General features: G+C 35.6%; 2 protein-coding genes across 3 annotated transcripts in view; both read right to left on the reverse strand.

Annotated features, from left to right (window-relative positions):
* Nucleotides 1-25,548, reverse strand: part of LOC142342273 (protein Dr1-like) — a 514,279-nt gene that overhangs the window by 20,068 nt on the left and 468,663 nt on the right. The window contains exons 2-3 of one of the 2 annotated variants that reach the window (XM_075393554.1): nt 12,581-12,738; nt 11,537-11,847 (exon numbers count right to left, since the gene is read on the reverse strand). In XM_075393554.1, coding sequence (XP_075249669.1) covers nt 11,537-11,847; nt 12,581-12,731 — 462 coding nt within the window. In that variant the 5' untranslated portion in view covers nt 12,732-12,738. Of the gene's footprint in view, nt 1-11,536; nt 11,854-12,580; nt 12,739-25,548 lie in introns of both variants that reach the window. The other variant, XM_075393553.1, reaches the window with a different exon arrangement.
* Nucleotides 13,178-25,548, reverse strand: part of LOC142342272 (type 1 phosphatidylinositol 4,5-bisphosphate 4-phosphatase-like) — a 42,340-nt gene continuing 29,969 nt past the window's right edge. The window contains exon 4 of the transcript XR_012759163.1: nt 13,178-13,485. The gene's annotated coding sequence lies outside the window, so the exon portion shown is untranslated. The remainder of the gene's footprint in view (nt 13,486-25,548) is intronic.

Consider the following 25,548-nt stretch of genomic DNA (forward strand, 5'->3'; position numbering starts at 1 on the left):
TAGAATTTCAAAGTTAAAATAATAGTGGAAAAATAAACAGCAGAAAGAATAAAATTGTCTACTCCTTTTTTTCTATGTGTCAAGAAACGATCCAACGTCTGCTGCAGTTTCATTAAATTGCGCAAATATGATCAAACCACGCAAAATAGCTCCGCTTGGCTTACAGCTTTGCAGCTCTAAAAATAAAACCGACCAACGTCAAACACATTGCTCTCGAACGACAGGCGGGCTAATTTAATTCAGAGGGTGCAGTAGCAAAGATACGCTTTTCCTAATGGCTTTGGAAAATAGTAAAACTATCATTCAAGAAATAAAAAAATTAATCAAAATGTATACGGCATTGATAATTGTGAGCTTAAGCTTCAAAGCTCCTGTTTAGGAAACCAAACAAAAATGTTTTGCTAGCTTATTAAAAACGTTAATGGCGCAATTGTAAACAATGCAAAAACTCCGAGGCCAACGTTCTCACATTTATAACTTTAAAACCTGACTTCTAGACGATTAAACTATGCACACACACACACACAACAAACGCGCAGACACAAACATGAGAACTCACCTCACTCAGGAGGACCTCCCTTCAAACCACCATAACCTCCCTTCATACCATAAAAATACGCCTTAAAGGTTTTGATGAATAGTTTTCTTAGAGACAAGTATAGCGTGAGGCTCTAGGCGAACTGCAATAATACTTCACGCCCTCTGGACTTTACCTTTTTATCCAGTTTTTGAGGACCAAAAATCAAATGGTCAGTTAAATGCGTCAAAACAAAAGTAAGTAGTACGATAGATCGCAACGTAAAAGACCAGCAGGACGAGTATAATTGCTAAACCTTGTTTCAGATCAATTAAAAACCAGCAATGACGTAAAAAAGACACTTCATTTTAATAGCACTGCGTGTACTAATCAGGTTTCCGAAAAAAAAACAAAAGAATCGGATGTCCGCATGCACAAAACACATGGAGTCAGAATCAATCGATGACGGTTAAAAATGGGGTCTGAATACAATTTAAAAATTAAAGAAACGCAGAAATCTTGATGGTTGATTTTTTTCTTACCAAATCTTCTAAAAATTCTTAAAGGAAAAAAGAGGACAGTTAAGATTAAACATCCATGAATATAACCGTCAGATAGCGGTAAAATAGCTACCATTGATTTCCACAACCCGATTGGGATTGAAAGAAGGAAAATGAAAAGTATAGATTACGGTTACTTACTTTAAAAAATGAGAGGATACAGGGCTAGTATCAAAAACAATAAGAAATAGTTAATACGACCTAATATAGTCAATAAGTGCCGCCGTCTCTCCCCCCCCCCCCCCCCCGTGACCAGCAGTAGAATTTCAAAGTTGAAATAATAGTGGAAAAATAAACAGCAGAAAGAATAAAATTGTCTACTCCTTTTTTTCTATGTGTCAAGAAACGATCCAAAGTCTGCTGCAGTTTCATTAAATTGCGCAAAAATGATCAAACCACGGAAAATAGCTCCGCTTGGCTTACAGCTTTGCAGCTCTAAAAATAAAACCGACCAACGTCAAACACATTGCTCCCGAACGACAGGCGGGCTAATTTATTTCAGAGGGTGCCGTAGCAAAGATACGCTTTTCCTAATGGCTTTGGAAAATAGTAAAACTATCATTCAAGAAATAAAAAAACTAATCAAAATTTATACGGCATTGATAATTGTGAGCTTAAGCTTCAAAGCTCCTGTTTAGGAAACCAAACAAAAATGTTTTGCTAGCTTATTAAAACCGTTAATGGCGCAATTGTAAACAATGCAAAAATTCCTAGGCCAACGTTCTCACATTTATAACTTTAAAACCTGACTTCTAGACGATTAAACTATGCACACGCACACACAACACACGCGCAGACACAAACATGAGAACTCACCTCACTCAGGAGGACCTCCCTTCAAACCACCATAACCTCCCTTCATACCATAAAAATACGCCTTAAAGGTTTTGCTGATTAGTTTTCTTAGAGACAAGTATAGCGTGAGGCTCTAGGCGAACTGCAATAATACTTCACGCCCTCTGGACTTTACCTTTTTATCCAGTTTTTGAGGACCAAAAATCAAATGGTCAGTTAAATGCGTCAAAACAAAAGTAAGTAGTACGATAGATCGCAACGTAAAAGACCAGCAGGACGAGTATAATTGCTAAACCTTGTTTCAGATCAATTAAAAACCAGCAATGACGTAAAAAAGACACTTCATTTTAATAGCACTGCGTGTACTAATCAGGTTTCCGAAAAAAAACAAAAGAATCGGATGTCCGCATGCACAAAACACATGGAGTCAGAATCAATCGATGACGGTTAAAAATGGGGTCTGAATACAATTTAAAAATTAAAGAAACACAGAAATCTTGATGGTTGATTTTTTTCTTACCAAATCTTCTAAAAATTCTTAAAGGAAAAAAGAGGACAGTTAAGATTAAACATCCATGAATATAACCGTCAGATAGCGGTAAAATAGCTACCATTGATTTCCACAACCCGATTGGGATTGAAAGAAGGAAAATGAAAAGTATAGATTACGGTTACTTACTTTAAAAAATGAGAGGATACAGGGCAAGTATCAAAAACAATAAGAAATAGTTAATACGACCTAATATAGTCAATAAGTGCCGCCGTCTCTCCCCCCCCCCGTGACCAGCAGTAGAATTTCAAAGTTGAAATAATAGTGGAAAAATAAACAGCAGAAAGAATAAAATTGTCTACTCCTTTTTTTCTATGTGTCAAGAAACGATCCAAAGTCTGCTGCAGTTTCATTAAATTGCGCAAAAATGATCAAACCACGGAAAATAGCTCCGCTTGGCTTACAGCTTTGCAGCTCAAAAATAAAACCGACCAACGTCAAACACATTGCTCCCGAACGACAGGCGGGCTAATTTATTTCAGAGGGTGCCGTAGCAAAGATACGCTTTTCCTAATGGCTTTGGAAAATAGTAAAACTATCATTCAAGAAATAAAAAAACTAATCAAAATTTATACGGCATTGATAATTGTGAGCTTAAGCTTCAAAGCTCCTGTTTAGGAAACCAAACAAAAATGTTTTGCTAGCTTATTAAAACCGTTAATGGCGCAATTGTAAACAATGCAAAAATTCCTAGGCCAACGTTCTCACATTTATAACTTTAAAACCTGACTTCTAGACGATTAAACTATGCACACGCACACACAACACACGCGCAGACACAAACATGAGAACTCACCTCACTCATGAGGACCTCCCTTCAAACCACCATAACCTCCCTTCATACCATGAAAATACGCCTTAAAGGTTTTGCTGATTAGTTTTCTTAGAGACAAGTATAGCGTGAGGCTCTAGGCGAACTGCAATAATACTTAACGCCCTCTGGACTTTACCTGTTTATCCAGTTTTTGAGGACCAATAGTCAAATGCTCATTAAATGAGTCAAACCAAAAGCAAGTAGTACGATAGCTCGCAACTTAAAAGACCAGCAGGACGAATATAATTGCTAAACCTTGTTTCAGATCAATTAAAAACCAGCAATGACGTAAAAAAGACACTTCATTTTAATGGCACTGCGTGAACTAATCAGGTTTCCGAAAAAAAAACAAAAGAATCGGACGTCCGCATGCACAAAACACATGGAGTCAGAATCAATCGATGACGGTTAAAAATGGGGCCTAAATACAATTTAAAATTTAAAGAAGCACAGAAATCTTTACGGTTGATTTTTTTCTTGCCAAATCTTCTAAAAATTATGAAAGGAAAAAAGAGGACAGTTAAGATTAAATATCCATGAATATACCCAGCAGATTGCGGTAAAATAGCTACCATTGATTTCCACAACCCGATTGGGATTGAAAGAAAATGAAAAGTATTGATTACGGTTAATTATATATTTTTTTTAATGAGAGGATACAGGGCTAGTATCAAAAACAAACATAGCTAGATTGCCAGAAAATAGCCGCAATAGCTTCGTAGATATGCAGTCTCAAAAAACAGTAAAAAAGACAGACCAAAAAAATTCGTCTTTGCATTGAAGGTTAATACGACCTAATATAGTCAACAAGTGCCGCCGCCTACTCCCCCCCCCCGTGACCAGCAAGAGAATTTCAAAGTTGAAAGAATAGTGGAAAAATAAGAAGCAAAAAGATGTGTCAAGAAACGATCCAATGTCTGCTGCAGTTTCATTTAAATGCGCAAATATGATCAAATCACGCAAAATAGCTCCGCTCGGCTTACAGCTTTGCAGCTCAAAAAATAAAACCGACCAACGTCGAACACATTGCTCTCGAACGACAGGCGGGCTAATTTAATTCAGAGGGTTCAGTAGCAAAGATACGCTTTTCTTAATGGCTTTGGAAAATAGTAAAACTATCATTCAAGAAATAAAAAAACTAATCAAAATTTATACGGCATTGATAATTGTGAGCTTAAGCTTCAAAGCTCCTGTTTATGAAACCAAACAAAAATGTTTTGCTAGAAAAAGTTAATGGCGCAATTGTAAACAATGCAAAAATTCCGAGGCCAACGTTCTCACATTTATAACTTTAAAACCTGACTTCTAGACGATTAAACTATGCACACGCACACACAACACGCGCGCAGACACAAACATGAGAACTCACCTCACTCATGTGGACCTCCCTTCAAACCACCATAACCTCCCATCATACCATGAAAATACGCCTTAAAAGGTTTTGCTGATTAGTTTTCTTAGAGACAAGTATAGCGTGAGGCTCTAGGCGACCTGCAATAATACTTAACGCCCTCTGGACTTTACCTGTTTATCCAATTTTTGAGGACCAATAGTCAAATGGTCAATTAAATGCGTCAAACCAAAAGTAAGTAGTACGACAGATCGCAACTTAAAAGACCAGCAGGACAAATATAATTGATAAACCTTGTTTCAGATCATATAGAAATCAGCAATGACGTAAAAAAAGACGCACTGCGTGTACTAATCAGGTTTCCGAAAAAAAAACAAAAGAATCGGACGTCCGCATGCAAAAAACAAATGGAGTCAGAATCAATCGATGACGGTTAAAAATGGGGTCTAAATACAATTTAAAATTTAAAGAAGCACAGAAATCTTTATGGTTGATTTTTCTCTTACCAAATCTTCTAAAAATTCTTAAAGGAAAAAAGAGGACAGTTAAGATTAAACATCCATGAATATACCCAGCAGATTGCGGTAAAAAGAGCTACCATTGATCTCCAAAACCCGATTGGGATTGAAAGAAGGAAACTGGAAAGTATAGATTACGGTTAATTATTTTTAAAAAACGAGAGGATACAGGGCTAGGATCAAAAACAACAAGAAATAGTTAATACGACCTAATTTAGTCAACAAGTGCCGCCGTCGACCCCCCCCCCCAGCGACCAGCAATAGAGTTTCAAAGTTGAAGGAATAGTGGAAAAATAAAAACCAAAAAGAATAAAACTGACGCCTCCTTTTTTTCTATGTGTCAAGAAACGATCCAATGTCTGCTTCAGTTTCATTTAATTGCGCAAATATGATCAAATCACGCAAAATAGCTCCGCTCGGCTTACAGCTTTGCAGCTCAAAAAATAAAACCGACCAACGTCGAACACATAGCTCTCGAACGACAGGCGGGCTAATTTAATTCAGAGGGTTCAGTAGCAAAGATACGCTTTTCTTAATGGCTTTGGAAAATAGTAAAACTATCATTCAAGAAATAAAAAACTAATCAAAATTTATACGGCATTGATAATTGTGAGCTTAGCTTCAAAGCTCCTGTTTATGAAACCAAACAAAAATGTTTGCTAGCTTATTAAAAAAGTTAATGGCGCAATTGTAAACAATGCAAAAATTCCGAGGCCAACGTTCTCACATTTATAACTTTAAAACCTGACTTCTAGACGATTAAACTATGCACACGCACACACAACACACGCGCAGACACAAACATGAGAACTCACCTCACTCATGAGGACCTCCCTTCAAACCACCATAACCTCCCTTCATACCATGAAAATACGCCTTAAAGGTGTTACTGATTAGTTTTCTTAGAGACAAGTATAGCGTGAGGCTCTAGGCGAACTGCAATAACACTTAACGCCCTCTGGACTTTACCTTTTTATCCAGTTTTTGAGGACCAATAGTCAAATGCTCATTAAATGCGTCAAACCAGAAGTAAGTAGTACGATAGATCGCAACTTAAAAGACCAGCAGGACGAATATAATTGCTAAACCTTGTTTCAGATCAATTAAAAACCAGCAATGACGTAAAAAAGACACTTCATTTTAATCGCACTGCGTGTACTAATCAGGTTTCCGGAAAAAAACAAAAGAATCGGACGTCCGCATGCACAAAACACATGGAGTCAGAATCAATCGATGACGGTTAAAAATGGGGTCTAAATACAATTTGAAATTTAAAGAAGCACAGAAATCTTCACGGTTGATTTTTTTCTTGCCAAATCTTCTAAAAATTATGAAAGGAAAAAAGAGGACAGTTAAGATTAAACATCCATGAATATAACCGTCAGATAGCGGTTAAATAGCTACCATTGATTTCCACAACCCGATTGGGATTGAAAGAAGGAAAATAAAAAGTATAGATTACGGTTACTCACTTTAAAAAAATGAGAGGATACCGGGCTAGTTTCAAAAACAACAAGAAATAGTTAATACGGCCTAATATAGTCAACAAGTGCCGCCGTCTACCCCCCCCCCCCCGTGACCAGCAGTAGAATTTCAAAGTTGAAAAAATAGTGGAAAAAACGCAGAAAGAATAAAATTGACGCTACCTTTTTTTCTATGTGTCAAGAAACGATCCAATCTCTGCTGAAGTTTCATTTAATTGCGCAAATATGATCAAATCACGCAAAATAGCTCCGCTCGGCTTACAGCTTTGCAGCTCTAAAAATAAAACCGACTAGCGTCGAACACATTGCTCTCGAACGACAGGCGCGCTAATTTAATTCAGAGTGTTAGTAGAAAAGATACGCTTTTCTTAATGGCTTTGGAAAATAGTAAAACTATCATTCAAGCAATAAAATAATAATCAAAATTTATACGGCGTTGATATTTGTGAGCTTAAGCTTCAAAGCTCCAGTTTAGGAAACCAAACAAAAATGTTTTGCTAGCTTATTCAAAACGTTAATGGCGCAATTGTAAACAATGCAAAAATTCCGAGGCAAACGGTCTCACATTTACAACTTTAGGACCCGACTAGAGACAAGTATAGTGTGCGGCTCTAGGCGAAATCCAATGCTACTTAATGCCCTCCTGACTTTACCTTTTTATCCAGTTTTTGAGGACCAATAGTCAAATGCTCATTAAATGCGTCAAACCAGAAGTAAGTAGTACGATAGATCGCAACTTAAAAGACCAGCAGGACGAATATAATTGCTAAACCTTGTTTCAGATCAATTAAAAACCAGCAATGACGTAAAAAAGACACCTCATTTTAATCGCACTGCGTGTACTAATCAGGTTTCCGGAAAAAAACAAAAGAATCGGACGTCCGCATGCACAAAACACATGGAGTCAGAATCAATCGATGACGGTTAAAAATGGGGTCTAAATACAATTTAAAATTTAAAGAAGAACAGAAATCTTCACGGTTGATTTTTTTCTTGCCAAATCTTCTAAAAATTATGAAAGGAAAAAGAGGACAGTTAAGATTAAACATCCATGAATATAACCGTCAGATAGCGGTAAAAGAGCTACCATTGATTTCCACAACCCGATTGGGATTGAAAGAAGGAAAATGAAAAGTATAGATTACGGTTACTCACTTTAAAAAAATGAGAGGATACCGGGCTAGTATCAAAAACAACAAGAAATAGTTAATACGGCCTAATCAACAAGTGCCGCCGTCTGTCCCCCCCCCCCGTGACCAGCAGTAGAATTTCAAAGTTGAAAAAATAGTAGAAAAAACGCAGAAAGAATAAAATTGACGCGCCCTTTTTTTCTATGTGTCAAGAAACGATCCAATCTCTGCTGAAGTTTCATTTAATTGCGCAAATATGATTAAATCACGCAAAATAGCTCCGCTCGGCTTACAGCTTTGCAGCTCTAAAAACAAAACCGACTAACGTCGAACACATTGCTCTCGAACGACAGGCGGGCTAATTTAATTCAGAGTGTTAGTAGAAAAGATACGCTTTTCTTAATGGCTTTGGAAAATAGTAAACTATCATTCAAGCAATAAAATAATAATCAAAATTTATACGGCGTTGATATTTGTGAGCTTAAGCTTCAAAGCTCCAGCTTAGGAAACCAAACAAAAATGTTTTGCTAGCTTATTCAAAACGTTAATGGCGCAATTGTAAACAATGCAAAAATTCCGAGGCAAACGGTCTCACATTTATAACTTTAGGACCCGACTAGAGACAAGTATAGTGTGCGGCTCTAGGCGAAATCCAATGCTACTTAATGCCCTCCTGACTTTACCTTTTTATCCAGTTTTTGAGGACCAATAGTCAAATGCTCATTAAATGCGTCAAACCAGAAGTAAGTAGTACGATAGATCGCAACTTAAAAGACCAGCAGGACGAATATAATTGCTGAACCTTGTTTCAGATCAATTAAAAACCAGCAATGACGTAAAAAAGACACTTCATTTTAATCGCACTGCGTGTACTAATCAGGTTTCCGGAAAAAAAACAAAAGAATCGGACGTTCGCATGCACAAAACACATGGAGTCAGAATCAATCGATGACGGTTAAAAATGGGGTCTAAATACAATTTAAAATTTAGAGAAGCACAGAAATCTTCACGGCTGATTTTTTTCTTGCACAATCTTCTAAAAATTATGAAAGGAAAAAAGAGGACAGTTAAGATTAAACATCCATGAATATAACCGTCAGATAGCGGTAAAATAGCTACCATTGATTTCCACAACCCGATTGGGATTGAAAGAAGGAAAATGAAAAGTATAGATTACGGTTACACTTTAAAAAAAGAGAGGATACAGGGCTAGTATCAAAAACAACAAGAAATAGTTATTACGGCCTAATATAGTCAACAAGTGCCGCCGTCTACCCCCCCCCCCCCGTGACCAGCAGTAGAATTTCAAAGCTGAAAAAATAGTGGAAAAAACGCAGAGAATAAAATTGACGCGCCCTTTTTCCTATGTGTCAAGAAACGATCCAATCTCTGCTGAAGTTTCATTTAATTGCGCAAGTATGATCAAATCATGCAAAATAGCTCCGCTCGGCTTACAGCTTTGCAGCTCTAAAAATAAAACCGACTAACGTCGAACACATTGCTCTCGAACGACAGGCGGGCTAATTTAATATCATTCAAGCAATAAAATACTAATCAAAATTTATACGGCGTTGATATTTGTGAGCTTAAGCTTCAAAGCTCCAGTTTAGGAAACCAAACAAAAATGTTTTGATAGCTTATTCAAACGTTAATGGCGCAATTGTAAACAATGCAAAAATTCCGAGGCCAACGTTCTCACATTTATAACTTTAAGACCTGACTTCTAGACGATTAAACTATGCACACACATGCACACGCACACACAACACACGCGCAAACACAAACATGAGAACTCACCTCACTCATGAGAACCTTCTTACAAACAACGATAACATCCCTTCATACCATGAACATCCGCCTTAAAGGTTTTGCTGATTAGTTTACTTAGAGACAAGTATGGTGTAAGGCTGTAGGCGAACTGAAAATGCTACTTATTGCCTCCGGGCTTTATCTGTTTATCCAGTTTTTGAGGACCGAAAACAGCAGCACTCATATAATTGCTAAACCTTGTTTCAGATCAATTAAAAACCAGCAATGACGTACAAAAAGACATTTTAGAAAAGAATTTAATCGCACTGCGTGAGCTTAACAGGTTACCAAATAATACAAAAAGAATCGGACAATCGCATGCACAAAACAAAAAATAGCCGGCAGATTGCCAGAAAATAGCTGCGATAGACGCTTGTGGCCTTCCATGAGTTGAAAAAACTAAAGAAATAAGATAACCAGAGTGAGCAACAGTCCTTTAATAGACCACTAGACTTTTTGGTTAGATTTGGACTGTCATTTTTATGAGACATATACGATCTATAAGGAAAAAACCCTAATGGAGTTTTTCAAAATTAATACTCGGAATCAAAACTAGAGACTCTAATACTCAAGATTTAGGGCATATACGTTTGGCACTACTTTGATGCACATTATTGGCCTTTAACTAGTAAATGTTCATAAAATTTAAAGTTCATTAAGCGGGTTCAAAAGTCAAATTCTTGAGAAAGATAAGTCACGCAATTGACGTAAAACCAGAACAAATGACGTCAGGAAGGCAACTTTTAACAGCAACGCAGGTTAAGACGAAACGAAAATCAGCTAGCCGAAGTAGAAAAAAATTGGGACCGCAATAATAGTCGCCTGGAAGTGCTGACGCGGCTATTAGTGAAAAGAATTGATTACGGTTAATTATATTTTAAAAAATCGGAGGATACAGAGCTAGTATCAAAAACAATAAGAAATAGTAAAAACGACCTAATATAGCCAACAAGTGACCGGCAGTAGAATTTCAAAGCAGAAAGAATAGTGGAAAAATAAAAAGCAGAAAATAAAATTGAGAGCTCCTATATTTTTGTAGGTGTCAAGAAACGATCCAATGTCTGTTGCAGTTTCATTAAATTGGGCAAATGTGATTAAATCACCTTTTAAATTGGAGGAAAAAACAGCTTAATACTAATAACAGCTAGCAGTACACTTTAAGGAGCTTTGATAACATAACGCACTAAATATATAACGCACTAAATACCATTCAGTCTTATTGCACGGGAGGAAATCGAACCTGAAAAATGTGACTAAAGTAAATCGAACAACGTGATAAAAAAGTAAAACAAATTTTAAGAAAGGAGAACACCGAAATAGCGCCTTTGATAAGCTAACGGCTACTAATAATTATATTAGTCCGCCTGGTCCTTTAATTTGCGAATTATCGTACTACTTACTTTTGGTTTGACGCATTTAACTGACCATTTGACTTTTGGTCCTCAAAAACTGGATAACCAGGTAAAGCCAGGAAGGAAAAAAGTAGCATTGTATTTCGCTTAGAGCCTTAAGCCATACTTGTCTCGATAAAAAAAAGCTCAACCAATACTTCTCCGAGTCGTAATAAAAACAGAAAACCGTAACGCTTCTTCAAGTCGTAAAAACAGAAATCCACAACTCCTCTTCGAGTAGCAAAAAAATTCGCGCCTATACAATTGTTTGAACTGCAAAAAAACGGACCCGCTATAATTGGCCGGCTGTAAAGATGAGGGTGTCCATTAAAAAGACCAACATGACCTAAAAAAATGCTAACTCAGATTGAGAGCAATTAAATACCAATTTCCTCTTTTCCAGTCACTAACTTGCGCAGATCTTCTAGCTGTCTAAAATTAACAGATGCGAAGAATAATTTTCTGGACGTATCGTGCAGAAAATCAAACAAAAATTTCGTCAAAAGCACTAGCAAGCTGAAAAAAGTGAAGCGATAATAAGCAATTTGAAGCCCACGGTAAACACAAACGTGATCGCTTACGCGTTGCTTATGACAAACCTATAAAACTTTACTCACCTGTTCAAATAATGCCTCCTGTTGCTTCAACAGCTCCTCTTCAGATATGCCTTTGGATTCCAGTTTCTGTTGCTTTTTTCGGCTCCTATTAGCAGCTCTGGAAGCTTTATTCTGCTCAGCAATGGGCAAACATTTTTCAGCGATGCTATCAAATCCGAATTCTTTCAAACCAGCAGCTACATCTTCATGGCTCATCGTTTTCTTCTTACTGTGACTCAATGCAGCGTCTGTGACTTTTCGAATGAACGCAGATCCAAAGTATGCCAATGATAATTTAGCTTCAGCTGATATACGAGTTGGCACTCTTTGATCTGAAGCTGATAACAGTTTCCTTTCAAAATATTCTAGAGCTTCCAGAATATGAATTGGTTTTATTTGATATCACTCTACCTCAAGCAAGCATGTCTTACATATAATTATGCCTCCACTAGGTCATGTTATAAATTCTCCAAAAGGTAGAAGCCTATTTCAGAACACGGAATCCAATTATTTCAAAATTTTGTTCATTGACTCCACTCGTATAACATCAATAGCAAAAGTTGGTGAATCAGATCAACGATCTGATGTAAAGGCCTAAAAGATTTCGCAGATCAATTTGCAGTTCCCTCATTATAATTACCATCAAAACCCTCAAACGATCAAAACCTGTCAAACCGTTTTTATTTTCGTTCATTCGTGCCACGTCAAAAAAGGCCTATTATGCGTGCAAACAAATGAAAAGCCTTTATAACCAAACTCATATGAAAAAGCGACAAATTTGTTCTGAAAAGCGAAGAACTTTCTAATTTTTGTCAACAATATACACGCTCAATTGAGATTACCTTCAAATTAATAATAGTTGTCAAGAGAGGTCTAGACAAAAATTCATGGAAATACATTAGAAAAAGAGGCACATTGGTTTTAAACTGAAAAATGAAAACCAGCCCGAAAACGGCCTGAAATTTGAATTCAATTGAGTAATTTAAAAAAGCAAAAGCAAAAAAACTTCTGGATAACAAAACATTAATGTGAGCTACTTCGGGATCCTGGAAAGGAAACGGCTACCAATATTTTCAGACGCGTAATTGTCAAGGGCAGCTTTGACTATATTGTTGATAGAGGATTTGGAAATGAGGTTGTCATCGTCCTGTGACGTCATTCGCTGAAACTTGGCTTCCGATGGTCCTTCATCACCGCTGTCTGAGTCTTCGCTCATGACACGTCTGAAAAAGACGATGCTCTCTGACCTTCCGAGAAAACAATTAAATTCACAATACTGAATAGCTGTTGGAGAATATATTACCCCTCTCTTCGAAAAGATCGATACTTTATAGCCGGCTCATCAACTAATACTAATAACTTCTTAAAAATTCGCGCATTCTTACAGTATTTTGTTTTAATTAGATGTAAATAAGGGTATTTTGTTAAAGGTCAGCTTTGCACTCGTTTTCTCTCGGAAAAGCTGAGAATTCAAAAGGATGAGAAAGCAATTACAAAGATTCAAAACGTTCATAAATGCTTTTGCTCATAAATTCAGCTTACAGTGTCCAAACATACTCTGTTTTAACTAAAATCTTATAGTTCAAGGATCACTCGAGGTTATTAGCCATCCACAAAATCTATTTCAACGCTCAATCTGCTATTACACAATTTAAAACAGTATTGTCAATAAAAATTTAACTAAATAATGACACATTTGATAATACAGCAAGCAATTCAGCACCAATGGATTCAATCAAATCACTTTTAATCCAATATCAATAATAGAAAATCAAGTATAGCTTTGTTCAACTTTCCGTTCATGCAATGACGTAAATTCAACGTGAATCACCAAACCAGAACCAATGGAGCTAGGCCGCAAAAATAAAATAACTGTTAAATAACATGTTTTTTTAAAAAAAATTAAACAGTCGTTTTCTCCTTGTCCGAACCAGTTGACTTCGAGTTGAATTCGTGTGTGGCATTTAAAACTACAGAAACAAACGTCAGGACGGGCTTATTATTTTAAGTCGAGAACACTTTATATATTCTACAAATCTAATCAATTCTGTTTCGCAACTTTAATGTAGCCGAAAATTTATCATTTATTTACTTTAGCAACCAAGTAAATGATTTGGTTGCTTAATGGTTGCTAAAGACGAAGAGTATAAATTGGTGTGACCAGTAAGGCAGGCTCAAGGTTATTAACGTAAATGATAACTTCAGCAACCAAATAAATGATAAAAATTCGGCTACATAAAAGTTGTATTACAGAGTTGATAGTCCATTTATAATGGTCAGCGGAACAAATCAATGACCGATAAATTGTTGAGATCCTAAAATAATGATATAGTGACCCTGCATCCAGAAGAGGATTGCCATAGGGCATTTAAAATATAGAGAATAGAATTATTTGTTTGTGAGTAGAGGGGGATGACGGAGGAAGATACATCAATATGTACTAAAGCAAATAAAAAAATAAAAAAAGAATCTTTTGTCCCAGAATGAAATTGGGAACATTTGTCACAAAAAAAATAGGAGCATTTACGCCAAATTCAAAACGGGAGGTTTTCTCCCACAATGGGATCTTACATCCCACTTGTATAAAAAAGGGCAAATTATCCCACTTTGACGCCTATATGTAGGAGGCGGTTATTTATCCTCTCAGTATCCCAAAATATCAATCTTAAACCTATACACCCATAACTTTTCTTCCACGTGCTAATCTTCATGATATCCATTATATTGAAAACTTTTATTGTATTATATCCCTCAGCTCCTTGTTATAATAGAACATTAAATTCCGCAACTTTTACCTTTAGAACAACAAAGCTAAATACTTTCTGTGTACTTCCGACAAGACGGAGAGTATAAAATGGTGTGAACAGTGAGGCACGCTCAATGTTAATAAACACTATGTTCCAAAGACTGTCTTCGAAAATAAAATGTCCTCAGGAGGCAAAAAAATTAGAAAATATTCCAAGTTTCCTGATGCTTATGCTCTGACTTAGATCAGTCGTTCTTAAAAAATTGCCTTAAAAATTGTATCAGCTATTTTTACAAAATCTATCTTTCGTCATTTATCTGACTTGAACAAAGACTTCAAAGTTCGAAGTTTTCGAATTAGAAAAGCTGCACCTAGAAGAAGTAACTCTTAGACTATATAAAGTCTCCGCTTCTTCGAAAAAATTTAACATATAATAAATTTATACAAAGGAAAATTGGCAGAGCCCAAGCTGTTTAAAAAGAAATGGCTGATGCTCCTATCTCTTTGCTAATGTATCTATAACATTTCCGGGTAAGGATCCAAATCAAAATGCAATCGACTTCCGGAACTCAGTTAACCAAACGTTTAAGTTTTCACTAGGAGTAGTTCCTACTGATCCTGCTAAGAAAAAGATATGAATAGAGACACACCACTTCTTGGTTCCCATTTAACTGCTACTGCATTATAATCGTTTAACGCTGTCGACGGGGCTAAAGTTTGAAATGACATAAAAGATGACTTCCTTGATAGATTCACTGACGGTTGTGATAAAATCAAACAGATTAGAAGTAGAATGCTTCTAGACAGCGAAATCATTTAACAATTAATTTCATGTACACTTATTTAACGATTATTTTCATGTAATTATTTTCATGTATGAGTCAAGCACGCTGTTGATAGAGGTTGGACAGAGGACTTAAAAAACTTAACTAATTCTGCGTGATAAGACAATCCAGACAAAGAGAAAAATATATTGATTTTGTTATAAGGTGACTACAATCCCCTCGCTCAAACGAAAGGCCCACGAACGACGCATTAAGAAACTGGAACAAAGTTGGGACGAGTTAAAGACATTAAATAACACAAGACTTAACTTGTATAGCTATCAAGGAAAATTAAGCTACAACACTCCGATAAAATAACGTCCATGGAAAGCCAAATTAAGGAACTTACAACTTAATACATTAACCGACTAAATGTCGGAGGAATTGCTCTCGAAGGACTAGTGGGAGCTCTTAATCAATTGCAGCCTGCTTCCATCGTGCGGGGGGGGGCAAGCCTAAATGGGACTAAGAAGTTCAAAAGTGGGCTTCAAATAACCACAGAGGTTAACATATACTATTATTAAGATTTAAAGTGAAAAATGGCACCAGTTTCGGCGCTTTTTCCATTTGCCTTATTTTATTAAATTGCCGTCAAATGAGTGCAGCTGCTTGAAATTGTGATTGAGAAAGAAATTTAGATCACGCGGAAAGCAGAACAAAACGGGCGTAGAAGTCACTCGAAAAGTCAAAACGGTCAAGCGAAAATTTTGCATAAAAAAGACACACATTTACAATAATTGTTTCTCTACGAGAGCAAATAAAAAAGTAACGAAGTTAGTGCTATACAGCGTGCAAGCAACTTTACTAGAAACCCGAATATAACGGGACGAGCAAATATTACTAGATTCTAATAGTATTGTAGAAATCCCTGACACTTTCTACTTGTAGTAAAGAAGTTGGACGTCGAAGTACAAAAGATTAGAAAGGAACTATTAGAAAAGAGTAAGGTAGCCTACAATAAGTTCTAACTTTAGACGGGGAGCTTGGAATAATATTCAATACACTAATAGACATAGAAACTACAACAACTGAGCTCAAAAACCAAAGTGTTTCCATAATAACCCGAATAATTATAATACTGGAAATATTTATAACTAAGGAAAAAGATTTAGTCAAAACAGACAAAACTACCAGAAATTTCTTCGATCAAATTAATTTCGACAAATGAGTATGCCACCAAACAATACTATGCGCGTGAGAATAAGCAGTTCAGCAGAAATCAAGCAAATAATAAAAGGCCTTACAATACGCAAAAGGAGAACAATGTTCGGTGGATTCAACAACAAAAAAAAGTTGACTACTGTAATGCTATCTCGGATTCCTTTCCTCTAAACTTATAAAAACCTGCCAAAAACAAAACCTTTGCTAACGGAGACAAAAAAAACAGTCGCCTAAAAATGGAAATTAAGATAGAACCAGGATCAACGTGCCCTATTATTATCTATCTAACATTTATTGAGCTTAATAACATTCAAACATCAGGCAATAAAGCAAGAACTTATAACGGCTCTCAAATACCCATGATAGGTTACGCTATTCAAATATCGTACTTGGACACGACGGGACATAATAAAGCAAACTAGAGTCTTGTTCACTGAGAAATCTCAATTATTAGGAGTACACATTTGTCAAACATTCCTTAAAGCATTATACCCCGATATTCCAGCAGTAGAACAGAAAACCAGTGATAAGAGAGCGCTTACTTATGACTCACTGAATAAGAAAAGGAAAATCGGTATCAAAAACATGCAGCTTTAATACATCAGCCGCTGTATATTCCACATCAATTTACATTTCTTCACAATCATAGGTGTAATGACAAGCTATCTTTGCGAAAGGCACTTCTTTTGTACCGAATACGTGTACAGTAAAAACTGAGTTGTGATTCATAAATACTATTTGCACTAAGAGAGAAAACCAATTTCTTTTATTGAAAACCACAAAAATCATTAAGTTACACAAAATAAAGGAATACGCGATTTACTATATATGATATTTCAAACACTGCACAAAAGTATAGTATCAGTGACTATAGCGAGTTCACCCATTCAATTATCAATAGATACGAAGAGATCGATAAATTTTTAATGCTGAATACAACTACAAAAACTATATCCGAATCCACTGACTTAACAACTGAGTGTATAAGGTACATTATTATTGACGAGCATTTAAAGTTCGCGGACAATATGCCTGTAAACAATACTATCTCAAGAGACTTTGTATTAGACACAGACTGTGCTATCTCTTTAAATAAAAGGTACCCCAACTTGAAGGATAATATTCTACAATCTTAAAAATTGAGCAAATAAGCTTACGAGCCAAAACATAATCAAGATGAGTATAGTGAGCAAATAATATAGTCTTAAACGGAAAGAGTACTATAAATCTCACCCATAAGAGGCACGCAAAACCTGTTGTTTTTTTGCGAATTGCAGAAGACATTTATGCTAGACGTCAAAAGATTTGTTGCTATGCCAAAGATTACATGTGGCGGCAACCCCAGACTATAGAAAATAGCCCAAGAGCTAGTGCAACATTTCATACAGGAATAACAATTTACGTATACTAGTGGCAAGGGGTTAGAATTAATAAATACCAGAAAACCACCCCTCCCCCACTGCCGAACATATTGCCGGGATAATGGAGCTATTCGCTGGAGAATTAGAAAAATGTAAAAACAAGAATGAAATGGCAACCAACTTTTCTAAAGAGGCTAAAAATACGTGCCAAGCTAAATCGAAAGAACAATTTCCAATATTTCGCTCGTCTAATTAAGTAAAAGAATTAATAGATAAATTCACTACGAGTTTCTACAAAACCTCAATTTAACACAAATAGACTTAACTGAGAACGAGCTCTTCCGACTTGCAGATATACTACTCACAGATAACCATGTGTGTTCACTTCATAAATACGACAGCGGTTGTACTAAAAAACAATTTAATATACCTCTTATTACAAATCCCGAATTCTGAAAACAAAGACCTAGTAAATTACCCATCAATTTGAGGGACAAACTCGAATTACTAGGGACTCAACTAATACGAGCAGGAATTATCAGAGTTAGATGAGCATGACGACATGAGAAGCTGGTTCGTCAACCCAATCATAATTTTTCCCAAGGAGGATTACGTCAAACCAGTAGATGCCGCTATCTAAACTCTATTACTGACACTAGTATTTCAAGTTGGCCGTTAGAACCACTACATGTTTTAATAACCCGGGTAAAGGCCTCATATTTTACATGTAGCGATCTTTCGTGTGCATATCATCAATTACCATTTACTTCAGAAACCCAAACATTAACAGGATTTACAATAGGAGGAAGACAATATACTTATCAAGTCGGCTTTTACGGATTAAAACCACTACCCAACTTCTTTAGTAAGTTAATGCTTTACACATTCGGACCTCTAATAAAAGAAAAGAAGCTATCACATATATAGACGATACATTACTACAATCTAATACAAAGAAATGTTCAATATAAAAAAGAATATCACGAAGTCCTTACAATACGCAAAAGCAGAACAATGTTCGGTGGATCCCACAATGAAATAAAGTTGACTATTGTAATGCTATCTCGGATTCATTTCCTTTAAACTTATCAAAAAATCTCCCAAAAACAAAACCTTTGCTACCGGAGACAATAAAAAACAGTGGCCTAAAAATGGAATTTAAGATAGACCCAGGATCAACGTGCCCTATTATTATCTATCTAACATTTATTGAGCTTAATAACATTCAAACATCAGGCAATAAAGCAAGAACTTATAACGGCTCTCAAAGACCCATGATAGGTTACGCTATTCAAATATCGTACTTGGACACGACGGGACATATAAAGCAAACTAGAGTCTTGTTCACTGAGAAATCTCAATTATTAGGAGTACACATTTGTCAAACATTCCTTAAAGCATTATACCTCGATATACCAGCAGTAGAACAGAAAACCAGTGATAAGAGAGCGCTTACTTATGACTCACTGAATAAGAAAAGGAAAATCGGTATCAAAAACATGCAGCTATAATACATCAGCCGCTGTATATTCCACATCAATTTACATTTCTTCACAATCATAGGTGTAATGACAAGCTATCTTTGCGAAAGGCACTTCTTTTGTACCGAATACATGTACAGTAAAAACTGAGTTGTGCTTCATAAATACTATTTGCACTAAGAGAGAAAACCAATTTCTTTTATTGAAAACCACAAAAATCATTAAGTTACACAAAATAAAGGAATACGCGATTTACTATATATGATATTTCAAACACTGCACAAAAGTATAGTATCAGTGACTATAGCGAGTTCACCCATTCAATTATCAATAGATACGAAGAGATCGATAAATTTTTAATGCTGAATACAACTACAAAAACTATATCCGAATCCACTGACTTAACAACTGAGTGTATAAGGTACATTATTATTGACGAGCATTTAAAGTTCGCGGACAATATGCCTGTAAACAATACTATCTCAAGAGACTTTGTATTAGACACAGACTGTGCTATCTCTTTAAATAAAAGGTACCCCAACTTGAAGGATAATATTCTACAATCTTAAAAATTGAGCAAATAAGCTTACGAGCCAAAACATAATCAAGATGAGTATAGTGAGCAAATAATATAGTCTTAAAAGGAAAGAGTACTATAAATCTCACCCTTAAGAAGCACGCAAAACCTGTTGTTTTTTTGCGAATTGCAGAAGACATTTATGCTAGACGTCAAAAGATTTGTTGCTATGCCTAAGATTACATGTGGCGGCAACCCCAGACTATAGAAAATAGCCCAAGAGCTAGCGGAACATTTCATACAGGAATAACAATTTACGTATACTAGTGGCAAGGGGTTAGAATTAATAAATACCAGAAAACCACCCCTCCCCCACTGCCGAACATATTGCCGGGATAATGGAGCTATTCGCTGGAGAATTAGAAAAATGTAAAAACAAGAATGAAATGGCAACCAACTTTTCTAAAGAGGCTAAAAATACGTGCCAAGCTAAATCGAAAGAACAATTTCCAATATTTCGCTCGTCTTATTAAGTAAAAGAATTAATAGATAAATTCACTACGAGTTTCTACAAAACCTCAATTTAACACAAATAGACTTAACTGAGAACGAGCTCTTCCGACTTGCAGATATACTACTCACAGATAACCATGTGTGTTCACTTCATAAACACGACAGCGGTTGTACTAAAAAAAATTTAATATACCTCTTATTACAAATCCCGAATTCTGAAAACAAAGACCTAGTAAATTACCCATCATTTTGAGGGACAAACTCGAATTACTAGGGACGGAACTAATACGAGCAGGAATTATCAGAGTTAGAAGAGCATGACGACATGAATAACTGGTTCGTCAAACCAATCATAATTTTTCCCAAGGAGGATTACGTCAAACCAGTAAGTCAAACCAGTAGATGCCGCTATCTACACTCTATTACTTACACTAGTATTTCAAGTTGGCCGTTAGAACCACTACATGTTTTAATAACCCGAGTAAATGCCTTATATTTTACATGTAGCGATTTCTCGTGTGCATATCATTAATTACCATTTACTTCCGAAACCCAAACACTAACAGGGTTTATAATAGGAGGAAGACAAAATACTTATCAAGTCGGCTTTTACGGATTAAAACCACTACCCAACTTCTTTAGTAACTAATGCTTTATACAATCGGACCTCTAAAGAAAAGAAAAGAAAAGAAGCCTATCACATATATTGACGACACATTACTACAATCTAATACAAAGAAGAAATGTTCACAAAAAAGAATATCACGTTCTATTAAGAAAGGCTACACTTTCCACTGTTATATCGCATATTGTTGCAGAAAAATTTAGGAACTCCCGAGTCAAACACTGAAGTTTTTAGCGTATTGGGGGCGCATTGGCAATTAACTGACTGTATAATTATACATCAATTCCCCCACAAAGAGAAATGTATCAGCCAATTCCCGTGTATTTGAATAAGCCAAACAGAAAATGCCCCCCCCAGCATAGAGAACTTTGTGGAAAAATACCCCATTACAAACATACGAATTCTTTCTAATAGGCTCCACGTTCCCTTATATATACATACAAAATATAAGTTCAAAGACACGATTTAAATGAAGTACCTTTACAGCAAAGAGGCGAATTAGAAACAAATCACTTCTTCCATACTACACATCGACCATTAGTGGAACTTTCGAGCTTGTAATTACACTAGGGCCACGGGCAGCATATTCACATTGGACTAATGGGAAGGTAGAAATTCAAAATAAACATTTTACAAACCATCTTAGCCATTTTCTAAAAGATACTGAAAACAATTGGGCAAAACTCGATTTCAAATTTGCATTTGCGCATAATATAGAAATTATAGTACAGGTCACACGGTATGAAATTATATTCGAAACACAGCCACAAATATTTATCTCCCCTGGGTTAGGATTGCAAGAAGCCTACTTATATCCAAAAAAATCACTTCGGCCCTGTCCCTACACTGTTACAAAACTAACAGAACACATGAAACACAAGGAGACGGGAATAAAAAAATGAGCAGTGCATAGAAATATAGCATAATATTTTCCGATAGAGCAAAAAATACAACCCTTAATTGCTGATTATACTACTGTATATGCCGAACCTGAACAATTCCAGACCTACAAAAGACACCCCATAAACAAATTTAATAAAACTCAGCCTCTTAAAAAATGCATTATATGCCTTGGCCAGTATTCAACATTGTTGAAATGCCGCCACCGCAACTTCCAAACAATATACATACTACCCCTACTACTAAATGTAGTAAAAACAATTCCGATTTGCATATCAATCGGTAGAAACGTTTTTAGTAAAACATACTTCACAGCAATTCGCTGTTTTGATATTCGCTTTTGAACATAAAATCAAATCTAATATTCACACTTTTACTGATATTATTGATTAAGAAACACAAAATCCTAGAGATAAATTGTGAAAAAGCAAACGAACTAACCAGCATTGAGTTTCCAGAGCCATATCCGGAAGTATTGGACGAGATAAATGAAGTAATCAAAAAAATAATCCTTCACTTTCAACTAATTTCTATCCCTTTGATCTAAGAGTTCGTATAATTAAACCCCTAATTAATTCTACATTGTTTTCAATAACTGGAGCAACCGCAGACACCAAATTTACATAAAGAAGCCGAAAAAATGAAAGTAAAGCGACTGCTACTATGCAGCAGAATTATTAGAAGACTAAATTAGAAGCTAAAGTGGTACTATGATACTTTCGACGATAGTGGATTCTCCGCTAAGTAAGCAAAAATAAGCTCAGATATGAAATTGACCAATGAACAATTCACGCTAGGAAGACACGCTTTGCAACTATCAACACACACAAAAAGTTCCATTTAACAAAAATGTAAAGAAACAAAAATTTATGAACAAAGGTGACGTTAGTGACAAACATAGTAAGGATTTCAGAAACAGAATGGTTTTAACAAAATACTTATGAGACATGCAAGACTTTAAACCACCAGTAAACATAGAAGATGGAACTGAATAATCATTATAACATCCCCTGCCTTGTAGTCTACAAAAATGGCTAAAATAATGAATCGACTGACCCTTATGCATACACATGAGAAAACTGTTCAATGGAAGAAATACATTCAGCTCCAGCGAAATTAATACAATTAAAAATAATATATTGCAAGAGATCACTCGATTCACAGGAAACTCATTAAATACACGCAACCATCAGATTTACAATAACCGCAGACAATTGGAGACTCAAACAAAATTGATTATCCCACTCGTTATAGTTCCCTATACATATATTATGATGGAGGGCTTGATATGGATTAAGGAAAAGCAAAGAAACCAGTACCAGACGTATATAAAACGACATATAAAGACAGCAAAATGCTTGTAAAACAGATTTCATATATAAATGGAGACCCAAAAATTGATATGCAATCAGGAATTAATTATGAGCTCATATGGGAACAAAACTGGAATAATGCGAAAACACTAATGTAAGTAGACTTCGGCATTATTATTTACAAAAGATAAAAATTGACTGTGCGTTAGAACGTGCAATTAAAAGAAAAAATTTAGTTTACCCGCATAGTAATCCACGCATGGCTGGATTCTTATTATCAAATAATTGTTCAAAGTTCTTAGAGACAAATGATAACGTCGCTTGGCTATGATATCATTGCCCAGTATTTTTCACCATTACAATTAATGGATAATTTTTAACAGAATTCCAATTATCTATCAAAAAAGATACTATTTGTTGATCCAATTACTAGAAAACACATAATCACTCCGAAGAACGATCATGTGTAGAAAAACACGATAACTTAATCCAATTGGAAAGTGAAGATGAAAATTCCTGGGTTGAACTAACACCAGGTATAATTAGAGTAAAAGAACCTGATATTTTTGAGCCTAATACTGCACCACAAAGATTAACAAAAAACATTTAAAAAAGTGATGGACTAAAGCAACTCTGGCGCGAAATTGAATTTAATAACGACATGAAACAGGGTAAACAAACTTTCTATAAAGAACTTGTTGTTTCACAAGATAGTTTTCAAAGGGAGGATAGACCTTATCTAAGTTATCCAATGAGAACAGTCTATTAATACTCTTTTATTTCTCCTAATTTCTTTGACAACCGTTATATAGAAATGTCGGCAATGCAAAATTTATTGTAGAGCAATGCGGAATCCATTTTTCCGCTTTTTTCTTGAAATTTATTATTCAAATTCTAACAATTATAAAAGCCCTACAAATACAAAATAACTGGAGCTTCTGCTAACTTTGGCGGGAACTTTATTTGACACTTACAAAAATGTATTCACTTCTATGAGGATTTCTTTCTTTAAAAAAAATAGTCAGACGAAGCTGAACATTTAGTAACTGAATTTTAAAAAAAACACAATTTAATCTATATCCGCATATTCCGCAACCAATGTATAGTTCAATTAGGAAGAAAACAATGCCGCAGTAGATGAGAATGGAGATAATCCAAAGTCCGATGTATAAAAATGTATCAAAAAGAAAAATACCAATAATTAGTTTGTTTTAAAAAAACCCTATCCAGAACAGACACTAATGTTGTTTCTATCTTTAGAATTTAGGTTACGAAGGCGATGACATGACAGCCTTTGACGCATTCATACAACTTGAGACGTTAGAGGAGTTAATTCCGACAACAACGGAACATCGACAGCAAACACCCCCGGGAAAGGGAAGAACATCGAAAAAACAATTATTCCAACTACTTCAGTAAAGCAGATTGAAAACCTTGTCGAAAAAACAATCGCGCCTACGTCAACACATTTAGCCAAACAGACAGCAAGGGCTCAGCCGATTCAACCGCGCATCTTAACTATGAATTAACTACTGGAACGGCAAAAATTTAGTGATGAAAAGACGAGAAGTACAAAACTCCTTGGACACCATAATTAGAGGACTGGGGACAAACACATTTCTACCCGAAGGGAACGTATAAGATTCAATCTCATATTTCAAAGCTGAAGACGTATCGTCTGAAAAATATGGCGTTGGACCAACAAAATTTGATAGTGCCCTATCAGTTTGCAACAGCTGATTTACACAATGAATGCACCACTCATACATTGGAACAGAACTTTCTCATAGAAAAACAGAAAACGCAATTTTAAAAAATCGAATGAATTTTTTTTTTACAAAAGGTGATCGATGAAATGGAGGGAAACCAAAACTGACAACTCATGAATTTCGTTCTGCCTTTAAATTTGACTCCTGCCCCTCACCAACATTGCAGTATATTAGTATCTACGAAAGATTTATTTACAAGAGTTATTTATTAAAGTTGCCTAAAATCATAAATCATGTATAAATTTTATGTCACTTGTTAGTCAAACTTGCAAAAACACTATTTGGTCAGTCACAATGAAAATACCTTAGCCGCGGGATGAGATGTACTAAGGCAAATAAATAATAAAAATGGAAACTTTTGTCTAAAAATAAAAATGGGAAAATGTGTCCTAAAATAAAAATGGGAGGTTTTACGCAAATTCAAAAGGGGAGGTTTTCTCCCACAATAGGATCTTTTATCCCACTTTTATGAAATGGGAAATTAATATCCCATTTTGACGCCTATAAACAACTATACACACATTGCTTCTCTTCAACTTGGTAATCTTCAAGATATCCATTTTATTGAAATCTTTTATTGTATAATCTTCACCTTTTTACTATAACAAAATCTCAAATTCCGCACCTTCTCTTATCTTTCAGAACATCAAGGCTAAACTCTCTTTCTATACTCCCAACTAGAGGGAGAATGTACATAGAAAGGGTGCAAAATAAATACTAATACTAAGTGTACGTTCGCGAAGGCTGTTTCCTATATAAATAAAGAATTGAATTAAATATTGAACTGAATGGCTTTTGAATCAAGGGAACTTAGCAGCTAAAG

This window comes from Convolutriloba macropyga, chromosome 7 (assembly GCF_964194025.1).
Source record: "Convolutriloba macropyga chromosome 7, txConMacr16.3, whole genome shotgun sequence".
Classification (NCBI taxonomy): domain Eukaryota; kingdom Metazoa; phylum Xenacoelomorpha; order Acoela; family Convolutidae; genus Convolutriloba; species Convolutriloba macropyga.